Source organism: Gloeophyllum trabeum (genome assembly GCF_000344685.1).
Source record: "Gloeophyllum trabeum ATCC 11539 unplaced genomic scaffold GLOTRscaffold_00012, whole genome shotgun sequence".
NCBI classification, from domain to species: domain Eukaryota; kingdom Fungi; phylum Basidiomycota; class Agaricomycetes; order Gloeophyllales; family Gloeophyllaceae; genus Gloeophyllum; species Gloeophyllum trabeum.
The window spans coordinates 1,077,627-1,097,182 of NW_006920421.1; the positions used below are offsets into that span (position 1 = coordinate 1,077,627).

Consider the following 19,556-nt stretch of genomic DNA (forward strand, 5'->3'; position numbering starts at 1 on the left):
GAGACGCCGCGGATGCATAGATCCAGCATAAATGGAAAGAGTGCTCCAAGGTACCCGCCACACCCGCAGCTGCGTACACTCTAATGGAGCTCAGGACCGTGCATCAGGAAGGTGGGAGTTCGAAAGGTACGTCTGGAGGGGATGGGTGGGGAGCCCCGGCTTCGAGATTAGAAACAGGTTTCCTGAGACTAGCGTTTGAAATAAGATTCTATCTTAGCTCTCGCGATATCAGCCTCGCTAGAGGTAGGAGCCAGCCATAGCTTATGTACATTGGATATGAGAATGTCAATTTGAGTCAAGGGGCATTGCGTACCTCATGATGCGACCTGCACCGCCCCGCTTCTATAACGAGGAACGTCACTCGCTGCACCGTCGAGTGCTTCAGGTAACTTGGCCAAATTATGTCCCTTCCCATCTACCTCACATGCAGCAGTCCGCGCGTACGGTGTCGAATTTGGTATTTCAACATCATCTCCTCACCCAGGAACGTTGCCCACAATCTAGCGGCGACTTCCATGTACGGCGATCATGCAGAAGCTATGGTTGAATGGTCAGCTTAACTGCCCAATAGTTAAATCATGGGGCATACATTACAGTCTAGGCAAATCGACCGGATGTTCTCATGCTGTCAGGCAATGAATATGCAGGTGCTAGAACCACTCAATCCTGTTGGATTGCTTTCCCTACATGATGCAGCCCAGACAAGTATAGGACAGCGCTTTCGATCTCATGCCCGCGTCGCGGATGGAATAGGATGGGTCAACCGTCAGAGGTGAACGTGATAGTAGCTCAATAGTCCTGCTGGGGGAGGCTCAGCCATAGAGACCGTCGAGGGTTGACCGAGATAAAATGGTACTGGGCAGGGGTACCCTACCTAGGGCTATATATCTGAGCTGAGGGGACCATACCAGACATCGCCTTAATTGCGAGAGATTGCGAGGGTACTCAATCTCGTGATTCTCCCTTGAGCAGTAGTGAACATACTATCATAGGATGCTTGTAGACTGCTCTTGGAATACTTTGCCTCCTTAGATTCCCTTCATAGGGTAGCGGTTAGACGGGTCCTATACATAATTCATTACTGGCAATGGGTGGTCATGAGTCGTCATGACTGGCCATGGTGAATCACGGCTACCCATCGCTAGTAGGGGGTGCGCTGGCCAGCTGGGCCAAAGGTGGATGCATCTCCTGATTAACGTGGTTTTGATATAGACGCTGGCCTTCAACATTTGAACCTTTTTTTGCCAATGTGTTAGCAGAAACATGAGCAGACGCAGGATAGAGCATGCGCATGCCGCAAGGAACTGGGACGAACGAGTCGGTTTTGTCGCCTGAGGACGCGTCCTCGAGCGCTCGATCAGCCTTAACCTCCTTCGAAATCCGCCACAGGACTCCCCGAAATCCTCAATCTTTATGTCGACTTCATTCGGTCTCCCGTCGACCGCCCTCGAGAAGGTAACTGAGAAGACGAGACAAAGCTTAGAACGTCTGCGGATCCACCAGCGCGAGACCACTGACTTGTCCGTTCGTCAATCAATTACCTCACTCATGTGCTGGATAACCGATGCTGCTGCATCCACCGGGACCCCTTGGGGACTGCAGGTCGTCGTATCCAACGAGTAAACTCGCCGCTGTCCTCGTGCTACTCTTCGAACGCGCGGGGGAGCTCCGTGTACTCCTCACCACCCGGAGCAAGTCCCTCCGCGCACATCCCGGCCAGACCGCCCTGCCCGGGGGTAAAGTCGACGAGACAGACGTCGACATAGTGGCTACTGCTGTGAGTCCAGCTGCTCCCGCGCCTGCTGCACCTCTGGAGAAACGTCTAGTACCGCGAAGCCCACGAAGAAGTCGGATTGCCGCTGAACTGCCCGCATGTGTATACCCTGTGTCTGCTGCGCCCCTTCTTGTCGTCGTCGAAGCTCTTTGTCACACCTGTGGTCGCTTTCTTGGGTGATGTCTCTGTTCTCGGCGGTCTGACGGCCAACGCGGAGGAAGTCGACTGCATCTTTGACCATCCCCTGGAGGCTCTCCTGGACCCCATCATAGCGAGGAAAGAACCATTGGTGCCTATCGGGAGCGAGCATTGGCCATACGAGGTCGAACTTCACGTATGTCAGCGCCTATAACGTTCGATGTCCCGGTACTAAGTCGAAGCAGAGCACCACGGACACCGTACTAAGCTGGCTCAATGGTGCTACGTACCGTATGCACCGCTTCCGCAGTTCAGCGTCTCCAATAAAGGGTTTGACATCAGAGATACTAGTACGCTGTCATTCTCAGACTAGTAGTTTATGCCGGTTGACTCGCCCTCATGCTGTTAGACTACCACCGCCGAGATTGCGTACGCTCGAACACCGACATACGAACGCTTTGCACCTGGGCAGATCAAAGAATTCTCGATCTTGTATCGCGTCCTCCAAGATTCTGGCTTGAACCAGGTGGTGATGGTGTCCAGCGCCCCTACATCCGGGACCGTGACCCCTGTGTAACCCTATTAATCTCTATTCACCTCCTTCGCGTGTACGCAGAATTGATAGATAATTCGAGGGTATGTGCCTTCGTTACACGGGGCATAGGTACAATCACAAATACTACAACACATCCTCTATTAAACATGAATAGTATAATCCTCCGTCGTCACCGAATCATGTATTAAAATCGTCAATATCGCGTAACTCGATGAGATGGACGAAATCATTTAGTAAGTCGCCGCCGCACCCGTGGTACCCATCGCAGGCCCACCGGCCAAACCTCCACCGCCCACGCCCGGACCTGCCCCGGCGCCCGCCATGGGACCTGCTGCAGCCCTTCTGGGTCCGAAGAGCCCACCAGATCCCCAGTATGTATGAGTTCCCGTTCGTCGGGTGCGCGCGCCGAAGCAGTTGCAGCAGAGGATGTCGAAGATAATGTCGAATATGCCGATGATTATCTGGAGGGGTGGATCAGTTGGGATGAAGGTACCACGGCAATGGTTGGTGAAAGTAAACTTACAGTGGCGATAACGCCGAGAATAATCGAGGCGACGGCTACGACGCCGGTGACTACGGCAGTCACAGCAGCTGCAATCGTGGAGATGATGATACCCTAACAATCAAATCAACACCGGTCGTGCCTAGTAGCCACGCTGGACTTACCATGATGAAGTAAGATTGCTGATTAACACAGTCCTAGGATTCGGTACGAGGGGTATCAAGTGACGTCTGGAGGAAACTTTGGTAAATCTTGAGCCTCCCGGACAGGTCTCCAGTGTTTAAGTAGCTCTTGGCTTCCACCATGACGTCGGTGTCGCATTACGAACCGAGGTGGCGACGGCTTATCTGCATGACCACAGATACATGGTGCAGAAGCCAATTCATCATTTGCGCCGAGGAGGAAGCCTGTATGTTGGAGAGTGAGAGCCATGAGGCGCGCTATTGTTAAGTCGCGTGACGTCACGCGATTCATTATGCTGCTACGCGCTGGGTGCTGTGAGTGACTTGTAGGAGTTCTATGGTGCCGAGTACGAAGAGATACGGCTGGGGTGGAGTAGCTTTAATCGAACAAAGCCGCCGGAACATATCAGGTCTCCACCGCGGGCGAGGTTGTGAGCTGCAGCCGAGGTGAAGGCAGAAAAGGCTTCTCAGATCCGAGAGCGAAGTGAGTAGTTTGGGAAGAGAGGCGGAATGAAGACGACATAGAAGATGAGGCCTACCAAGTAGTGATTCTGCGTGCGTCCGCAGGCGAAAGAAACTACGATGATTGCCATATTTGGCAGACTTGCGAATCATACCTGTACTCCCTGTCGCAAGAGGGAGCAAAAGGGACTGTCCCATTGATCACATTTCTGAACGTCACCGCGAGCACCATAGTGCGCAAGAGTTGTAGAGTGGAGGGTGGTCAGTGTGAGAGCCAGAGCGAGTAAGCCGTCCAGCCGAAGCAAGCAGGTAGCCCAGATCACGATGTCTAATCAACGCCAGCATATGGCGCTATGCTTGTATATAGTATTTCTGGGAAAGAAAGACATATGGCAGTCAAGCGTCCCTCTGTAATCTGGGGGGAGGCCAATGCAGAACACGTCAAGACTTTCAGTTGTGGTGGCCTGACCTTCCGCGCGCTTGCAAAATCAACATCAACTCAAAAGCTAAGAGGGATGTACGGTGCATGTCGGCAGGTGCGCGTGTGGTCAGCATGAACACAAACAGGCGAAGCTGAAGTCGACGGTGAAAGCCAAGCTCTGACATACTCCAAGAAAGGAAACCTGAAGCTGATCGGATTGCTTCGGCCTTTGCCGCTTGCGGTGCCGCCTTCTGCCTGTGGCAATGAAGATGCAAAAGTTCTGTGGCTGCGACTCATCCTCCGGCTTCAGTACTTTCCCGTCTGCCAACGATGTCTACATTGCAGAAGGACGCTGACGGATTCTACACGCCCGCACCCGAGGGTGAAGCTGGTACGTCTTCGATCGTATTGGGCGTGCATCGGATAAGTTGAAGAGACGCGTGCTATAGCTCCTGCAGCAAGTAGCAGCGCAAAGCCCGAGGACGCGGAGGAGAAAAATGAGGGTATGGGACGTACATTTGCGTCTGGTGTAATTATAACTGAACTATGACCGTAGATGCAAGCGATCTGATCAAGTCTACCTTCGAGGTCGCGGTACGTCAAGCTCGTGCTCGTGTGCGAGGGTTCCAGTGTTCATGACTTGGGGGATAGGTGACGCTCGCCGACCAGCAAGCTGATCCAAATTCACCGCTATTTAGTATCAAAACATTCGAGGAGCTTGGGCTGTACGTGGCGTGCATCTTGTGAGGAGGGACTGGAGGGACTGACGGGGATACAGACATGCGGATCTATTGAAGGGCATCTATGACATGGGATTCACAAAGCCCTCAAAGATTCAGGAGCGCGCTTTACCACTGTTGCTGAAGAACCCGTATGTTGCCCCGGATCCCCTACTAGTCATCAGCTGACTGTCTCTCGCGTCTGCACAGGCCCCAGAACATGATCGGTCAATCACAGTCCGGAACGGGGAAGACCGCCGCTTTTGTCCTTACTATGCTCAGTCGGATCAACTTCTCCAAGAACCAGCCTCAGGTAAGTCGTCATCCTTGTCCGTCAATCCTAGTAATCTCGGACTCCTTACTCAAGACATAACTCCAGGCTCTCTGCCTAGCACCCTCCCGTGAACTTGCGCGACAAATCATGTCTGTAGTAGTGGCCATGGGTAAGTTCACCCCCGTTCAAACCGAGTACGCGATCAAGGACCACCTTCCGCGGGACGTGACCAAGATCACCGCGCATATCGTCGTCGGCACACCAGGGACGATGTTCAACCTGGTCCGCAAGAGGATTCTGGATGTCAGCGAAGTGAGCGTGTTCGTGCTGGACGAGGCGGACAACATGTTGGATCAGGACGGGCTGGGCGAGCAGACGCTGAAAGTGAAGAAGTGAGTGCTATCGCGACGTTCCGCGGCGAGTGTGAGGCTGATGGAGCGGAAGTGCGCTGCCGAAAGGCAAGCCCATCCAAATCATCCTGTTCTCTGCTACCTTCCCCGATCACGTCCGGTCGTTCGCGTCCAAATTTGCACCGAACGCGAACAAGATCGAGTTGCAGAAGAATGAGCTGTCCGTTGAGGGTATCCGACAGTTTTACATGGATTGCAAGAACGAGGACCAGAAATATGATATCCTGGTGTCACTATACAAGCTGCTGACAATTGGTCAGAGCATAATCTTCTGCCAAGTGAGTGTAGATCTCCTTGTATTCTTCAAACACGTTATTGATTCGGCTCTTCTTTCCTCTGCTAGCATCGTCATACAGCAGACAGGATCTCGCAGCGCATGACGGCCGAGGGGCACAAAGTCGCCTCGCTGCACGGCGCGAAGGACGGCGCGGAACGTGACGCCATCATCGACAACTTCCGTGAGGGGCGCGAGAAGGTCCTCATCACGACGAACGTCGTCGCGCGGGGTATCGATATCCTGCAGGTCAACATGGTGGTCAACTACGACCTGCCGCTGATGAGCGAGCGGGATAACTATGGGAACAAAGCTGATATGCGACCCGATATCGAGACGTACATCCATCGAATTGGTATGTCGACTTCAGTTGTTGCGAAGGAGCGTGAGGTGACATGATTGTGGTGTATAGGCCGGACAGGTCGGTTCGGACGGAAGGGTATCTCCATCAATTTCGTGCACGACAAGCGCACATGGGAGCAGATGCACCAGATCGAGGTTGCACTTGGCCGGGAAATCGCTCGTATAGAGACCACCGACCTGGACACGATGGAGGAGGTCGGTCTTGCCACTTTTATCCCGTTCAGTTCGCGAATGCTGACGATCTGGCTATGTAGCAAATGAAGAAGCACTTGAAGTGAAGTTTCAAATTACAAAAGCTGTTGTACCCTCTGGATGTATCGATTGTAACGTGTTATTCCTGTCCTTTGCTTCATACCCGCTATTTCTTTGTATACGCAATTTGAGTTTTCGAGCGCAACCCGTGGGAACTGGCAATTCAGCCATCTGCATCATACCGTCCAACTCTTTCTCCTCACTCTGAATCCGGGCGTGCACAACTCTTCTGCGGACTTTGCTCCCTAAAACTTGCTGAGCTCTGTACTTCCTGTGCATGTATAATTATGGATGCTTGCGCTCGGACATCGCTTCGGCCACGCTCAATCGCCACCGATCAAGGAAGACCTTGACTGTCCGAACTCCGAAGCTCAGAATATACGCAGGCCCGCATCATGTCAGGATCAACTTTACATACTATGATACGCCATCGTTTGCAGCTCTTTCTTGACATCCCCTCCTCGCCGCGAAATGTCCGGGAAGGCCCTTCCAACCCTCACCGAATGGTCTAAACAGCACATCAGCGCCGTCTTCGAATCTCGCAATGACGCGGAATCGCTGCGAGCTGTGGAGGAGACGTTCTCACCCGATGTTAGAGTCCTGCTGAACGGTACGCCCGTTAATCGCGAAGGAGTCAAGCAACTCGTGGTGGCCATGCGCCGGGCCGCACCTGCTGGACTCAAGGTGGATTGGCAGGTCACTGTGGACGTACCCAAAGACCCAAGCAACAGGGTAGGTTGAGGATGGGGATATGTGCAATGTCCTCTCGCTAAAGTGCCTGCAGAATGGCGCGTTCGGAGGTGTTTATGTTGTTCGGGGGCAAAGGAAGGAGCTGCCTGGAACGAAGGGGGTGGTGGACATTGAACGTCACAAGTCCGTGAATGTCGTGTAAGTGGTTGCATCATTAACGAGCGATAGATATTGACCCGTGCTCCGCAGGATTCAATCGCAGTCAGAGGACCCGAGTACGGATAGTCGCAAGATCGTGAACCTGGTTTTCGTCGCAGCAGACTTGCCGACGAGGGCGAAGCTCTGAATGAGACCCGGGCACGCCAACTCGCAGGCAAGTGACAACACGACGGAACGGATACTTGACCGAGTAGAGCTACCACTTACCATCAACCTGTATGAGATGGAAGCAGCAAACTGTGGCACTAGCACGGCTCTCGATACCTCCAACTTGAAACCCCTTGGGCAGCCTGCGGGCCGCAGGAGATATCTGTGATCGCGTAGGGTAATTCAGTATTCACATTGTAATCTCCCGATATCCGTTATGTAGATGACAGTCTATGTAACAACAACTAATCCATAGTTTGTGTCAAAGCACCCCAATTCTTGATCGTACAGTACCTCCCTCAACCCCTTCAACCCGCAGCGTCGGAATGGAACCTACAGGCTAGAAACCGGTGGGCGTAGGACTAGGTGCCGGTATCACTTCTGACTGACGCCTGCGCTCATCGCCTTGAGTGAGAACTTAGTACGGGCGATGACTGTAACACTTACAACTCCCTCACTGCAAATGGAATACCGGTCAAATAGGCTTTAGGACCTTATAGAACTGTGCGTACCTCTCAAGATGAAGTTTGCCAGAACAGCGCAGAAGAGAGCGATACTTATGACTATAGGTCCCCATATTTGATCTATGCGAGGCAGTCAGAATCTGGGATGCAGATACAACTAGCAAGCATACCAAAGTGGTTGGGATCTCTCCTTCGGATCAGAGTAATTCTGTACTGATACAGCAGGTATCCGTAAACCTGAGGAACAAAAACCTTGGTACGGATAGACCGCAGCACAGAGCATGTCCGCTCACCACTATGGCAACACTGAGACCAGCATAAACGTAGGCAAAGTTCCTAGCGATCTGATCCTTCGATGTATTGAACAGAGCCAAGGAAAAGGTGCCCATCAGCATGGCGATGTTCAGGTATGACACCCATGCTATATTCCCTCCTGAGCATCACAGATATTGAGCTGTGCACTGCTACGCACTTCGTTCGTTGGCAAACCAGACCTTCCCCTCCACCTTGATCGGCGTGGGGATCTTCTTCGGTACTCGCACCTGCGGGGGCACCGAGTTGATAGCATGATAATCGCGCACAGTCGGCGGCTGCCCGTTCTCATCTTGTTCGGTATCAGGAATGTGATCCGCCCTAGTATAGCGCGCAGCCCGTTTGGGTCTCTTGGGCAGCGATGCGAGCGCCGAAGGCGAGAACGGCGAGAGCATGTCCGTCATCGCGTACCACGACCTGCGCATTAGGGAGTTCCGGCGCTCATCGTGCGGTCCATCGCCGTTCTGTGGCCTTGCCTGGGCGCCAGTTGTGGCAGCAGCAGCTATCGTGCTCGAGGGCATCGTCGGCGGCAGCGCTGAGGACTAACTTAAGGCGGAGGGACGGCGGGCCACAAGGACCGGTGACTACCAAAGGAGGCAATAGGCGGGCGCCTTGGGCGGGAAAAGTGACGTCACGCTATGGGGCAGTAACTTCTAGTTTCTTCTGGTATATCCGCCAGCCACATCGTGGATTCCCGGCCAGCGGGATGCCAGCAGTTATATTACCGCCAGCGGGGCGTTGCGCCTTTTGCAACCTACCATTCACTACACGACGTTACGAAACTTCCTGTTTTAACGACTTTTTGTCAAAATGGGAACTGACTACTACAAGCTCTTGGGTGTGAGCAAGGATGCTAGCGAGGAGGACATCAAGCGGGCGTACAAGAAGATGGTAGGCATTTCTCTATAGCAATGTTGAGCATCGAGCACGTTGCTGACGATCACTTTTATGCAGGCGCTCAAATGGCACCCCGACCGAAACGCCGGGTCCGAGGAAGCCTCGAAGAAGTTCCAACAGGTAGGTCAAATCAGGATGTTACTCTTCTCGATATTAAGTTTCTGACACGTTCTGTTTGCAGATCTCCGAAGCATTCGAAGTCCTCAGTGATTCGAACAAGAGGGCGATTTACGATCAGTTCGGCGAAGAGGGTCTCAAGGGTGGAGGCCCGCCACCATCCGGCGGGGCAGGCATGGGTGGCTTCCCTGGTGGCTTCAGCAGCTTCCCAGGCGGCGGAGGGACTACGTTCACGTTCACGTCGGGTCCGGGAGGGTTTGGCGGCGGGCGTGGTGGATTCTCGCCGACCGACCCCAACAAGATCTTCGAGCAATTCTTTGGCGGGCTCGGAGGCGGCCTGGGTGGCATGCGGGGCATGAGCGGCATGTTTGGCGGCGCAGACGATGACGACGACATGTCTGGGTTCAGCAGCTTCGGAGGCATGGGAGGCATGCCCGGTGGTTTCGGTCGGCGGACAGCACGGCAAGGCAGTCGGCCAGCGTCGCCAGGACCGCAACCGACACCGAAGGGACCATCAGAAATCACCCGCCCGCTGAAGGTGTCATTGGAAGATCTGTACAATGGAGCCTCGAAGCACGTCAAGGTTGGGCGGAGATTGCTGAGCGGTGGCACGGAGGATAAGGTCCTAGAAATCCAGATTCAACCTGGGTGGAAGAGCGGGACGAAGGTCCGGTTTGCTCGTGCAGGCAACGAGCAGCCAAACGGAGAGGCGCAAGACTTGGTCTTCGTTGTGGAGGAGAAGCCGCACGATAGGTTCACACGCGATGGCGATGACCTGCACACGACCGTCAAGATCCCGCTTGTCGACGCGTTAACAGGGTCGGGCGGTACCAAGGTGGTCGAGCACCTGGACGGACGGAAGCTCCAGGTGCCGGTACCTACCGGTATTGTCAAGCCTGGACAAGTGACAAGAATACCCAGCGAGGGTATGCCGATACGCAAGCAGGGAGGAAAGAAGAAGGGCGATATGGTGGTCAAGTGGGAGGTTGTCTTCCCCGACCGACTAACACCAGCCCAGAAGGAAGGATTGAGGAAGGTATTAGGATAAGTGCCTCTGTAAGGATACATGGATCTTTTTTATTCGTTTCTTGAGGACTTGCTCGTGTATACCAATGTAATATATCACACTGCATACTATGTACTTCACACAACGATCAATACTCGTTCTCACAATCATCTAAGGGATTTTTGGTGGCTGAGTGGCACACAAGAATTCGGATCATCGATGTTCCGTAGACAGTTGGACGACAAACTCCTAGCTAGCCTCAAGGGGCGGACACCGGGAGATGCCGAGACCACATGCAGGGGGAGGGGGGGACCTCGGAGCCCTTAACTGAGATTTATTATCAGTTAAGCGCCCAGCCATCTGGGGTAAGGGGCCTAACGGGTAGGTATCTGGCACACCATTGGGTACTTTTGAGTAATCTAAATGCCTTTCTGAAGTATCCCAGAGGAAAGCGGTGAGAAAGAACGACTCCTGGTAGCGATCTTCAGAAAAACATATGAATTGTGACCGAAGTAGATGTGACACCCCCTGTGACAAAGTAACCCTAACCCTTGCTTGCTATGCGACATACCTTCCCTTTATGTACCGTGAGGCTGTCCCACGGGGGGAGGGGGGGTCCCCTGGCGACCCTTAACTGAGATTTGTGGCATGTGGTCTAAAATTTTATTTCTGTCCGCCCCTTGGCTAGCCTCATATCGTAGCCCAGGAGTCAGAACGACAACATAAATATGGATGCTTGACTCTGTCAGTATACCATGGCACTCAAGTGACGCGACGTCGCCAAAGCTCCTCAAGCGATCGCCGAGTGCCATCTGGCTGTGTTAGCCGTGGCCCCCTGCTTTTCTGGCGGGTTCGTCACTGCGGTGGTACGTAGGCTGTTTACCTTGACGACTACTTGTGCAAAATTCGGTAGGCGCTCAAGTATGTAGTCGGTCAATGATTCATAGAGATCAGTCATTGCACCAAGGTACAGGCAGTTCAATACAAGTAAGGAACAATCCTGTACGGGACGCGCTGAACCCACTGCTCCCATTGTTCCCCGAACTGCCTCTTCATCATGCGGTCTTCCACAGGCATCCTGCTCACCACCCCGGGAACCATCGTCAAGACGAACGCCATCCAAGACCAGAAAATGCACTTCCCGACGGTCGTCTCCAACACTCCGCTCTCTCTCAGCCATGACCCGGGACTAAGGTGAAGGATATGGAAGCCTATGAAGGCCAACATGAGGCCCAGGTAGCTCGGGTGGCGGACGATGGAGTAGGGACCCTCGGTGACAAGGCGATGATCCTTGCGAATTGTCAACTCGAAGGTGAAGAGGCGGCCAAGCGTGCGGTAGCACCAAACTCTCACGAGACCTCCCGCTACCGTGGTCGCCCATCCGAGGAGGAACAGCGGCGTGATGCGCAATGCAGAAGCAGGTGCGCGCGAGGGCATCAGGCTCTTCAAAATAACGTCCGCATATGGCAATTCAGGCCGGCTCTGTACCAGAAACACTGCCGTCTCGCAGAGGGCGACGATCGTGGACCAGGCCTAGTAACCTACGCTCAGCATGTGGCTAGCATAAGCCAACAGTTACATTAGATGCCTCACCGCGTACGTCCACGGCCCTGCACGTGCTAGCTTTGACAGCCACTTCTCATTCACCAGCTCGGACGGTGCTGGAGGAGGATTGGGAGGTGTGACACCCACGTTGAAGCTATGGGTTGCAGAGATGAGCAGAGGGATTCTCAGCAGGGCGGACATCTGGCTTGGGCAGGACTTCGATGAGTCGTGAACACATCCCTGAGAATATCATGCGCTTTTATAGTTTTCACAATTGGATACAGCAGTAGGCAGGGGCGCCGTAGCAGTCATGTAGGCAACTGAGGCGTCGCTATCTGGATTCGTACGTTCTTGCGGGATCGAAGAAGCTTAGGCTTCCATATCTGCGCTACTCCGGGCCAGCGTGAAAGTGCGAGGGCTATTGCGGTCATCTTGCCCTGCAGTGTCCGTGCTATTGTTAATCGCTGTTGAGTCAAACCCTGAGCTGTACTGATGCCGTCTACGGCTGAAATCTGCCTGTTCAGACGAAGTGGCAAGCGAACTGGCTGTCCTCACCGCCCGAAAGGGAAAAGGCCCTACCATATCGGGACAACCTCGTGCTCCTGCAAGAATCCCTAACGCAGACGCAGCGTATCCCTCTTAAATGATCTCCCAACTGAAGCTGTCCTACTGACCTGTAGGCTTACTCATTGTTACCTGCAAAACCTTTTGTGCGAGGACATGAGACCCTGTAAGTATGGCGAAGTTGATGTAGTCCCCCGTACGTAGTGTGCTTGTTCACCTTGTCCCGGCCATGATGTGCTCGAGTTGATCTTTCATCCATGGATCCATGGGCTTTCGCATCTAATCTGGGATACTATGAATGCAAGGTGCTGTACACTTCTGAACTCGAACAGTCTGCGAATGATTCAGTGAGTCGCGTTATCCCCCAGTCACAATCATTCATGCATTATGCATCGTAAGCAATCAAGCATCCCCTCTATGCCTGACTTCCTCCTCTTCCTCATGAACTCCGTATGTGATCTCCTTGTGCAACCCAGGGCATACTATGATAATCAGGAAGCCATCTGTAGATACCGCATGGGCACCATGTACGAACGTTTCGCGGTTCCGAAGTTGCTCGTTCGCCACCACCCGCCGAGGGAGCGACCTGAACGTGTGACGGCTACCTTAGGTATACACCGGATCAGTACATACTACTGCACGATGTCCGAGTCTATCTTAACCCGTGCTCCCTGTCATAACGTAGTGATTCGTTATATTCAGGTGGAGGGGCACTGTCGATCTCCGAAAGTAGGTCAATATGCTCCCGCCTCAGCCTTTCCATTTCCCTCTGCATGGCTGCAATCTCCTCCCTGAGGCGCCGATTCTCCTCGTGGGCGGCAGCACTCCGGGTGCTCCGGGTGCGCGTCGACGAAGTGTAAATTGAACCCTCCCTCTGCCGCAGAGCAGCTACAGTCCGCTCGTACCCTCGTAACTGCTCCTTTATATGCGCTTCCCGCATCGTGGCCCTCGTCGTGGACCTCGAAGGAGGCGTCTGCGGGAAGTAAGATGTCTCAGTTGTCCTCGTGAGAGCGCTACGCGGGGCTCCAGGCGAAGTAAGAGACATGCTACTTGGGTATGTCCATGCGCCATTGCGGTAGGTTGGCTGTGTATCGAAAGATGAAGGCGGTAAGTTGGCAGAACTTGGTTGGTGAGGATAATGGGTTGAAGCAGCCATAGTGACATTCGAACTGTTCGTGTCATGACTCCGCTTCTTTCGCCTCCACAGAAAGATGAATACTCCGGCGACGAAAGCTAGAAACGCTACCCCCCCTGCAGCGCCGCCTGCTATAGCTGCCAGGTTATTGGATCCTCCACGACTGGGCGAAGTTGGCGATGCAGTGGACCCTGAGGAGGATGTGGTAGAGCCTGGCGCAGCAGACGACGCATTTGGTTGTACGGTCAGGGCCTCATATCTACAAATGCGTATCAGACCATTACCCTGGCACCCAATGGAAGAGGGACAGCACCCACGTGTATGATGCAAAGTCAAACAACACGAGAGAGTCAACCTGACCTCCAGCCGTCATGACGAAGTTATGGTTGCCATTGGGGATCGAGTTATTGGAATAAACCGGCACACTGTAGACGAAGGACCCCTCGGCGGAGTTAGGGTAGTGCACGTACCACCCCGCGTTGTCTCCATCGAGAGTGAAGTTCAGCGCCGTTAAAGTGGTATAACCCGGCTGATTATCTATGATGCAATATACATAGAGAGCTGTCCCTGACGACCACATTACCACCGTAAGCCAGGAGCGGGAACGCCTCTGAAGGCTAGACTCACCCGTGAAGTTGAAGGAGACAGTCTTGGGAACAGTATCGTTTCCATGGTGGGTAGTATCATGCCAAGTCCCCTGATATACTTTCGACTTGTCCGGCTGCGCTAAACAACCTGGACATCCCTGGCCGGCAGCCCAAAGGCCAACGGGCTCATAATCAGGCATAGCGCCCGTGAAGGGATCTCCATTCGAGTCGTCTATCGTACGATTCGTCTGGCCATTTGCCCCAAGGAGTGTACGTCGGGAGGAGAAAAGACAGGTTAGAAGACTGCACCAGGCAACCCAGTACGCGCGACCGCGCAATTTGCAGGTCATACCGGGATATGCATAACAATGACCAAGTACCAAAGAGGATGGAGGGAGAAGCAAAACAAGTAACAGGACTGCGCACCATCCTCGGGCTATGACATTCAAGCAAAGTTAGAGGATTTCCCCTTCAGCATTCCCGGAACAACTCCAAGAATACAGGCCATCACCAGCCGCGCATTGCGTATTGGGGAGAACTTTGATAATTCAGTCGAAGACAACGGTAAGTAGTCTTGCGACGTCCATAATAAGCATGGGAATGATCCCCAGATGCGTCGCACAGGGTGTTGATTGTTCGGTCCCGATGAGGCGCCAGAAGACCTGCGAAGTTGATGTTGTGTCCTCTACTGGTATTGTGGACCATATACGTACGAACGGAGGGATTGAAACATAAATATCACAATCCTATCCCACAGCTCCGAACAGTGGAAAAGTGCTCATAATCGACTACCATCGGCCCCTGTTCCGTATGCGCTATATCACCGTAGTCCATCACGGACTCTGACAGGTGACTCACGTTCAGAGTTCCGGAATGATGCTTGGATACCGAGGCCTCGACGCTGCAGCCACATAGAACCTCGGTCGCGCACATCTGCCACTCGATTCCCTGGTGATAGCCAAGAGGATTTACTTAGCACAATCCAAAGGCAAGATATTCCTGAAAGTAGGCCAAAAGTAGGCCGTGGCTCTGAGAGTTAGCTTGCACAAGCTCTCCTAGCGCATTCCGCGCACGCACCCCCCATCTTCTCCGGAACAAGTGGAGCATCAACCTGCCGGAAAACGTCGTCCAAGGTCCTCCGGGCGCTACTTCTGAGAGCACTGCAGATCAAGGCTATGCTCAGAAGTCCGTCAGTGAACTCACTGATACTCTGTCCAGATGAAGTGAGTACATACCACGAGCGAAACAAGGGTGAACGTGACTCCGATCGCGACCAGAGCCCCATACTTCCCTCAGTTCCGCGAAACAAACGAGTTGGTGATGACATCGAATTCGCGGAGTATCCATAGTTCCAGGAGACGCTGGAAATGTATCAGATCGAGGTGCTTTCGCTGATAGGGCTTGGCGAGGGCCAACGTCAGTTACACTCTTTTCCAGGAGGTCAATCAATCGCGTTAACGCGGTCATATTACAAGGGAAGAGAATACATCACTTGATTAATTCCTTCCTCTATCTTCCATTTTGTCTTATACTTCCATCTAACACCACCACTTTAAAACGTTGGCCTCTCATACGTCCCCTCAGGATCTACAAACGTCGCCCCGGTCCCAACAGGTCAGAACACCACGTTCATCGGCATCCGTGACAGAAATCCACTCACCCGTCCCGTGCTCGAGAATGTACGCCCTATCCTTCTGTGACAAATGCATCAAATAACTAATCTTCTCGTGCGCGTCAATCGCGACCTTGGCGTTGTGCAGCGCCGCGCCACGGATGGCAGCTGCGGCGACGTGGTACCGAGATGTGCGGTTGCAGAGCATCATCTGTACCGCGCGTCAGTGTACCCTGAAACACTCCTAGAGATCACTCACGTCAAAAGGCGAAGTCGTGGTCCCTTCCTCTCGATACCTGTAGCGGCACAGAACTCCGCTCAGAGACAAATCCACGCATACACGCACGAACCAACTCACCCCTCAATCGTAACCCGACTCAGCCCAGGCCGGCCAAACAACAGGCCCTTCAGCTCGATCGGGTACCCGTGGTAGTTAAAATGCACCGGCCGGTCGGTCGTGAACAGCGCGTAAAAGTCTGTGTCTGTCAGTGCGTGCGGGTGGCTCCCCTCGGGCCCCAGGATCATCAAATCCGTCACGTTCACGACGCGCACGCGCAGCTGCGGGGCGTGCTGGCGCAGCAGGGAAGCGGCAGCGATAACCTCGAAGGTCATCTCCACGCCGATACCCACCAGGACACTACAACGTACACAGGTCAGTTCCCGCCGCAGTGCTCCAGAGGCGAAGCACCACTCACACATCCGGATCCACGCCCTCCTCCACACTCGCAAACTTCCACACACTCGCGCCCGCAATACAATGCCGATCCGCCTCCTCCCTCCCCAACCACACCGGCGTCGGCTGCTTGCTCCCCACGACCAAATTGATATACCCGCGCGCGCGGAGGCAATGCGCCATCGTGCTCAGCATGCAGTTCGCATCGGGCGGGAGGTACACGCGCGAGAACGTCGGCTTGAGGTTCAGCATCGCGCCAATCATGCTCGGGTTCTGGTGCGAGAACCCGTTGTGCTCCTGCCGCGCCCACGTCGACGTCTCGAGGTAGTTCAGCGAGCCGATGTGCGTGTGCCACTTCGTCTGCGCGGCCTACCGCACCAACACCAGTGCGTCAACCACCTCCTTCATCTGATAAAGACAGAAGAAGGCGACATACCATCTTGACGAACTTGCTATACTGCACCATCATCGTGTGTACAATCCCAAGGAAGGCCTCGTAGCTGGGGAACAGCCCACACCGCCCAGTGAGCGTGTACCCCTGCAGCATCGCTTGGCACGTATGCTCGCTGAGCACCTCGATCACGCGCCCGCCCTTCCCCCTGGAGGCCACATCCCACTGGAAGTTCCTGCCCGTAACCTTCAGCACCGCGCTGAGCTTATTCGACTCCAGCTCGTCCGGCGAGAATATTCTGAACGAAGACGGATTCCTGTAGAGCGTTAGTCAGCTTTCGGTACAAAGGGAGAGAGGGCAGACAATACGGACTTCCTGATCACCTCCTCGAGGAACGTCCCCAGCGCCCCGGTCGCGCTGACCATCGCCCCCTCGTCCGCGCCGTGCTCCCTCCACGCGGGCACCTCCAGCCCGCAAAACATCCGCATCGCCTCCCTCCGCTGCCCGATCTTCTTGTCGTCGTTATCGGGGACGACACCCTCGACCACCTCCGGCTTCACCGTCCCGTCCGGGTTGAACAGCTCTTTCGGCCCGTAGGACGACAGCCACGCCTGCAGCGCGGCGAGCTCCTCATCGTCCGACCCCGCTTTCGGGAGGGGCACTTGGTGTGCGTGGAAGGACCCCTCGATGAACTCGCCATGCACCTTCTTCGGTGCGGACCAGCCCTATACATAACATCTTAAGCAGGCTGTCATGACGGCGCCATGGAGGAGCGCATATACCTTGGGCGTTCTCATGATCAGAACAGGCCACCGCGGCTTGACGATCGGCTTCCCGCTCCTCGCAGCCTGCTGTATCTTCCGAATCTCCCCCAACGCCCACTCCATCGACCCAGCCAGGTCGTTGTCGATATTATCCAGATGCTCCACAAAGCGGACCTGATAACCATAGCCACTAATATCGAGTCCGTGAGTACTTCTCGTCGGCGCATATAGCGCGTGTCTACCTGAACAAGGCGACGAGCTCCTTGTCGTCCATGGTCCCGTAGATCGTCCGTTCCGAGATCTTGAATCCGTTGACGTGCACGATGGGCAGGACCGCGCCAGACTCGGCCGGGTCGATGTACTTGTACCCATGCCAAGCGCTGCGAGCGAAGCCCATGAACACAGGAAGGCAAAGACAGGACGGCACTTCACTCACGTTGCGGTTGGCCCGGTCTCGGCCTCGCCATCGCCGACAACACACACCGCGACGAGGTCGGGGTTGTCCATCACAGCGCCAAAAGCTACGCCCAGGGCATACCCGAGCTCGCCACCTTCGTGGATGGAGCCTGGGGTCTCGGAGTTGATATGGCTATGCCCGAAAGAGTCAGGATGCAGGGCGGACGACAGAACAGGAGGGGACAACGGACCTAGGAAAACCGCCTGGAAGACTGAACTTGGTGATCAGCCTGTGCAGGCCTTGCATGTCCCTGCTGTACTCGGGGTAGAACTTGGACAGGGAGTCCTCGAGCCATAGGCACGAGAGGTACCCCGGGGCGCCATGTCCTGCATACAATCAATTATATGAGCTCCACCCCACTTGAAGGGTCGGGGAAGGCAGAGACAGACCTGGACCGATGACATACACCGCGTCGAGGTTTGTCTTCTTGATAATGCGGTTAAGGTGGGCGTGGACGAGGACGAGGCCGGGGCATGTACCCCAGTGCCCGAGGAGGCGGGGCTTGATGTCTTCGTGGGAGAGCTGTTTGTCGAGAAGGATGTTTGACTTTAGGAAGATCATGGCTAAGGGTGTGTATCATTAGCGACGGTCGGGGTCATTGAATAAAGTATGTTCAGTGGAAGCCAGCAAGATGTTCGTTCAATATTCATGAGGCTGATTGTCCACGTCGTAACTAATCTTCCATGCAAAAGTCCAAACGCGTTCACCGCTAGGAATGGCGACCACTCATGAAATCGCTGACACTGCTCATGCCAAAAGATCGACTACGCTTAAGTAAAACATACCAGCAGCAATATAATCCGCCGCCCTCCTGAACCTCTGTATAGCCTGGACCTCCTCCTTTGAGAGGGCATTGCTCACGTCGAGCTGAACGCGCAGCTTCAGCAGCTCATCGGGCAAGTGCGACGCGTCCGGCGGGGGGTTTGCTTCGTAGAGGACCTGGCCGGGCATGGTGGAGGAAATGTAGGCGTCTGAAATCCATGGCGGGGTGTTTATATAGGATTTGTGCGGAGGTGCAGGCTGCAGGCATCGAGCGAGGTGAAATCAGAGTGACGTCGGCGTCGATGGGCTCTAAGATTAGATCCCGCCACGTGGAAGGTTTACACTCACCACCAAGAGGTTGCTGACCACGACGATCCCAGGATAAGGCGGTAGGGCCGTGCGAGCGGCAGAGCCCGCTACCGTAGACATAGATAAGATTTGGTAGCAAGCTGAAAACTTGACATCCTGAGCAGCATCATATACTAATATATTTATTTTGCGAAAGCAGTTGTGTTCCAGCCATGATTTCCGACTGAGCATTCACCTCAACGATTTGAAGAGATGTCCACTCACTCCTCCCTCAGGTTCTGAGTATACAAGTCATTTATGTAAAACAGCTGACATTGAAGTATGCTGCTTTCACCTGGAGACCGCATCTCCAACGCCCCAAGCTAGGTCATGTCTGTTCTCTTGAGTCCCTTGACCAGCATCCGCCACCTTGGCTAAAGATGGAAAGAGAGATGCCACGTGGTTCTACAATCGGGGTCCTTTGAGGACCCCATCTTTGATTGGTCCAAAGCCGTGTGCCGGTCCTGCCGTCCGCCATATACGGTTAAGAGCCAAATAGTGTCAAATAGATCGCGTAGATCTGAAACGATCGCAGGAAA

At 54.2% G+C, this 19,556-nt stretch overlaps 9 protein-coding genes across 9 annotated transcripts; 4 read left to right on the top strand and 5 right to left on the bottom strand.

The window, feature by feature from the left end:
• Positions 1-1,564: 1,564 nt before the first annotated feature.
• GLOTRDRAFT_47166 (uncharacterized protein) lies at positions 1,565-2,489 on the top strand (the record flags this gene model as incomplete). Its single annotated transcript, XM_007870535.1, has 4 exons — positions 1,565-1,777; positions 1,827-2,108; positions 2,158-2,262; positions 2,322-2,489. 4 exons carry the CDS (start codon positions 1,565-1,567, stop codon positions 2,487-2,489), a joined length of 768 nt encoding a protein of 255 aa, XP_007868726.1.
• GLOTRDRAFT_140360 (uncharacterized protein) lies at positions 2,489-3,402 on the bottom strand (the record flags this gene model as incomplete). The annotated part of the gene is made up of 4 exons (XM_007870794.1): positions 2,489-2,929; positions 2,992-3,084; positions 3,135-3,167; positions 3,295-3,402. The coding sequence occupies 4 exons, from the start codon at positions 3,400-3,402 to the stop codon at positions 2,699-2,701; spliced, it is 465 nt and encodes a 154-aa protein (XP_007868985.1). The 3' UTR covers positions 2,489-2,698.
• A 907-nt stretch (positions 3,403-4,309) lies between these two features.
• GLOTRDRAFT_64427 (DEAD-domain-containing protein) lies at positions 4,310-6,559 on the top strand. Its single transcript, XM_007870795.1, has 11 exons — positions 4,310-4,426; positions 4,485-4,538; positions 4,592-4,629; positions 4,687-4,760; positions 4,814-4,906; positions 4,965-5,067; positions 5,134-5,420; positions 5,473-5,716; positions 5,782-6,067; positions 6,125-6,270; positions 6,330-6,559. Exons 1-11 carry the CDS (start codon positions 4,366-4,368, stop codon positions 6,351-6,353), a joined length of 1,410 nt encoding a protein of 469 aa, XP_007868986.1. The 5' UTR covers positions 4,310-4,365; the 3' UTR covers positions 6,354-6,559.
• A 239-nt stretch (positions 6,560-6,798) lies between these two features.
• On the top strand, positions 6,799-7,363 carry GLOTRDRAFT_131959 (uncharacterized protein; the record flags this gene model as incomplete). Its single annotated transcript, XM_007870796.1, has 3 exons — positions 6,799-7,059; positions 7,112-7,215; positions 7,267-7,363. The coding sequence occupies 3 exons, from the start codon at positions 6,799-6,801 to the stop codon at positions 7,361-7,363; spliced, it is 462 nt and encodes a 153-aa protein (XP_007868987.1).
• Positions 6,985-8,680, bottom strand: GLOTRDRAFT_140362 (uncharacterized protein; the record flags this gene model as incomplete). The annotated part of the gene is made up of 8 exons (XM_007870797.1): positions 6,985-7,059; positions 7,112-7,215; positions 7,267-7,775; positions 7,831-7,840; positions 7,896-7,967; positions 8,018-8,084; positions 8,141-8,268; positions 8,320-8,680. 6 exons carry the CDS (start codon positions 8,678-8,680, stop codon positions 7,724-7,726), a joined length of 690 nt encoding a protein of 229 aa, XP_007868988.1. The 3' UTR covers positions 6,985-7,059; positions 7,112-7,215; positions 7,267-7,723.
• Positions 8,681-8,901: 221 nt separating this feature from the next.
• Positions 8,902-10,355, top strand: GLOTRDRAFT_122669 (DnaJ-domain-containing protein). The gene is made up of 3 exons (XM_007870798.1): positions 8,902-9,050; positions 9,114-9,176; positions 9,238-10,355. Exons 1-3 carry the CDS (start codon positions 8,970-8,972, stop codon positions 10,219-10,221), a joined length of 1,128 nt encoding a protein of 375 aa, XP_007868989.1. The 5' UTR covers positions 8,902-8,969; the 3' UTR covers positions 10,222-10,355.
• An 802-nt stretch (positions 10,356-11,157) lies between these two features.
• GLOTRDRAFT_117450 (uncharacterized protein) lies at positions 11,158-11,925 on the bottom strand (the record flags this gene model as incomplete). The annotated part of the gene is made up of 2 exons (XM_007870799.1): positions 11,158-11,712; positions 11,773-11,925. The coding sequence occupies 2 exons, from the start codon at positions 11,923-11,925 to the stop codon at positions 11,158-11,160; spliced, it is 708 nt and encodes a 235-aa protein (XP_007868990.1).
• Positions 11,926-12,940: 1,015 nt separating this feature from the next.
• GLOTRDRAFT_131963 (uncharacterized protein) lies at positions 12,941-14,210 on the bottom strand (the record flags this gene model as incomplete). The annotated part of the gene is made up of 3 exons (XM_007870800.1): positions 12,941-13,682; positions 13,741-13,990; positions 14,051-14,210. 3 exons carry the CDS (start codon positions 14,208-14,210, stop codon positions 12,941-12,943), a joined length of 1,152 nt encoding a protein of 383 aa, XP_007868991.1.
• A 1,334-nt stretch (positions 14,211-15,544) lies between these two features.
• Positions 15,545-18,858, bottom strand: GLOTRDRAFT_140365 (D-xylulose 5-phosphate/D-fructose 6-phosphate phosphoketolase; the record flags this gene model as incomplete). Its single annotated transcript, XM_007870801.1, has 13 exons — positions 15,545-15,597; positions 15,671-15,833; positions 15,882-15,918; positions 15,981-16,259; positions 16,318-16,664; positions 16,732-17,002; positions 17,059-17,411; positions 17,469-17,640; positions 17,693-17,830; positions 17,887-18,039; positions 18,098-18,233; positions 18,297-18,470; positions 18,693-18,858. 13 exons carry the CDS (start codon positions 18,856-18,858, stop codon positions 15,563-15,565), a joined length of 2,424 nt encoding a protein of 807 aa, XP_007868992.1. The 3' UTR covers positions 15,545-15,562.
• Positions 18,859-19,556: the final 698 nt, after the last annotated feature.

What these genes read in the sequence shown, in the direction of transcription:
- GLOTRDRAFT_64427 (XM_007870795.1), top strand. Translation starts at nt 4,366, where the DNA reads ATGTCTACATTGCAGAAGGACGCTGACGGATTCTACACGCCCGCACCC. An exon ending in TCTCCAAGAACCAGCCTCAG is followed by an intron (nt 5,068 to 5,133) that starts GTAAGTCGTCAT and finishes ACATAACTCCAG; the next exon opens with GCTCTCTGCCTAGCACCCTC. An exon ending in GACGTACATCCATCGAATTG is followed by an intron (nt 6,068 to 6,124) that starts GTATGTCGACTT and finishes TGTGGTGTATAG; the next exon opens with GCCGGACAGGTCGGTTCGGA.
- GLOTRDRAFT_122669 (XM_007870798.1), top strand. Translation starts at nt 8,970, where the DNA reads ATGGGAACTGACTACTACAAGCTCTTGGGTGTGAGCAAGGATGCTAGC. An exon ending in AGCGGGCGTACAAGAAGATG is followed by an intron (nt 9,051 to 9,113) that starts GTAGGCATTTCT and finishes ACTTTTATGCAG; the next exon opens with GCGCTCAAATGGCACCCCGA. An exon ending in CCTCGAAGAAGTTCCAACAG is followed by an intron (nt 9,177 to 9,237) that starts GTAGGTCAAATC and finishes TTCTGTTTGCAG; the next exon opens with ATCTCCGAAGCATTCGAAGT.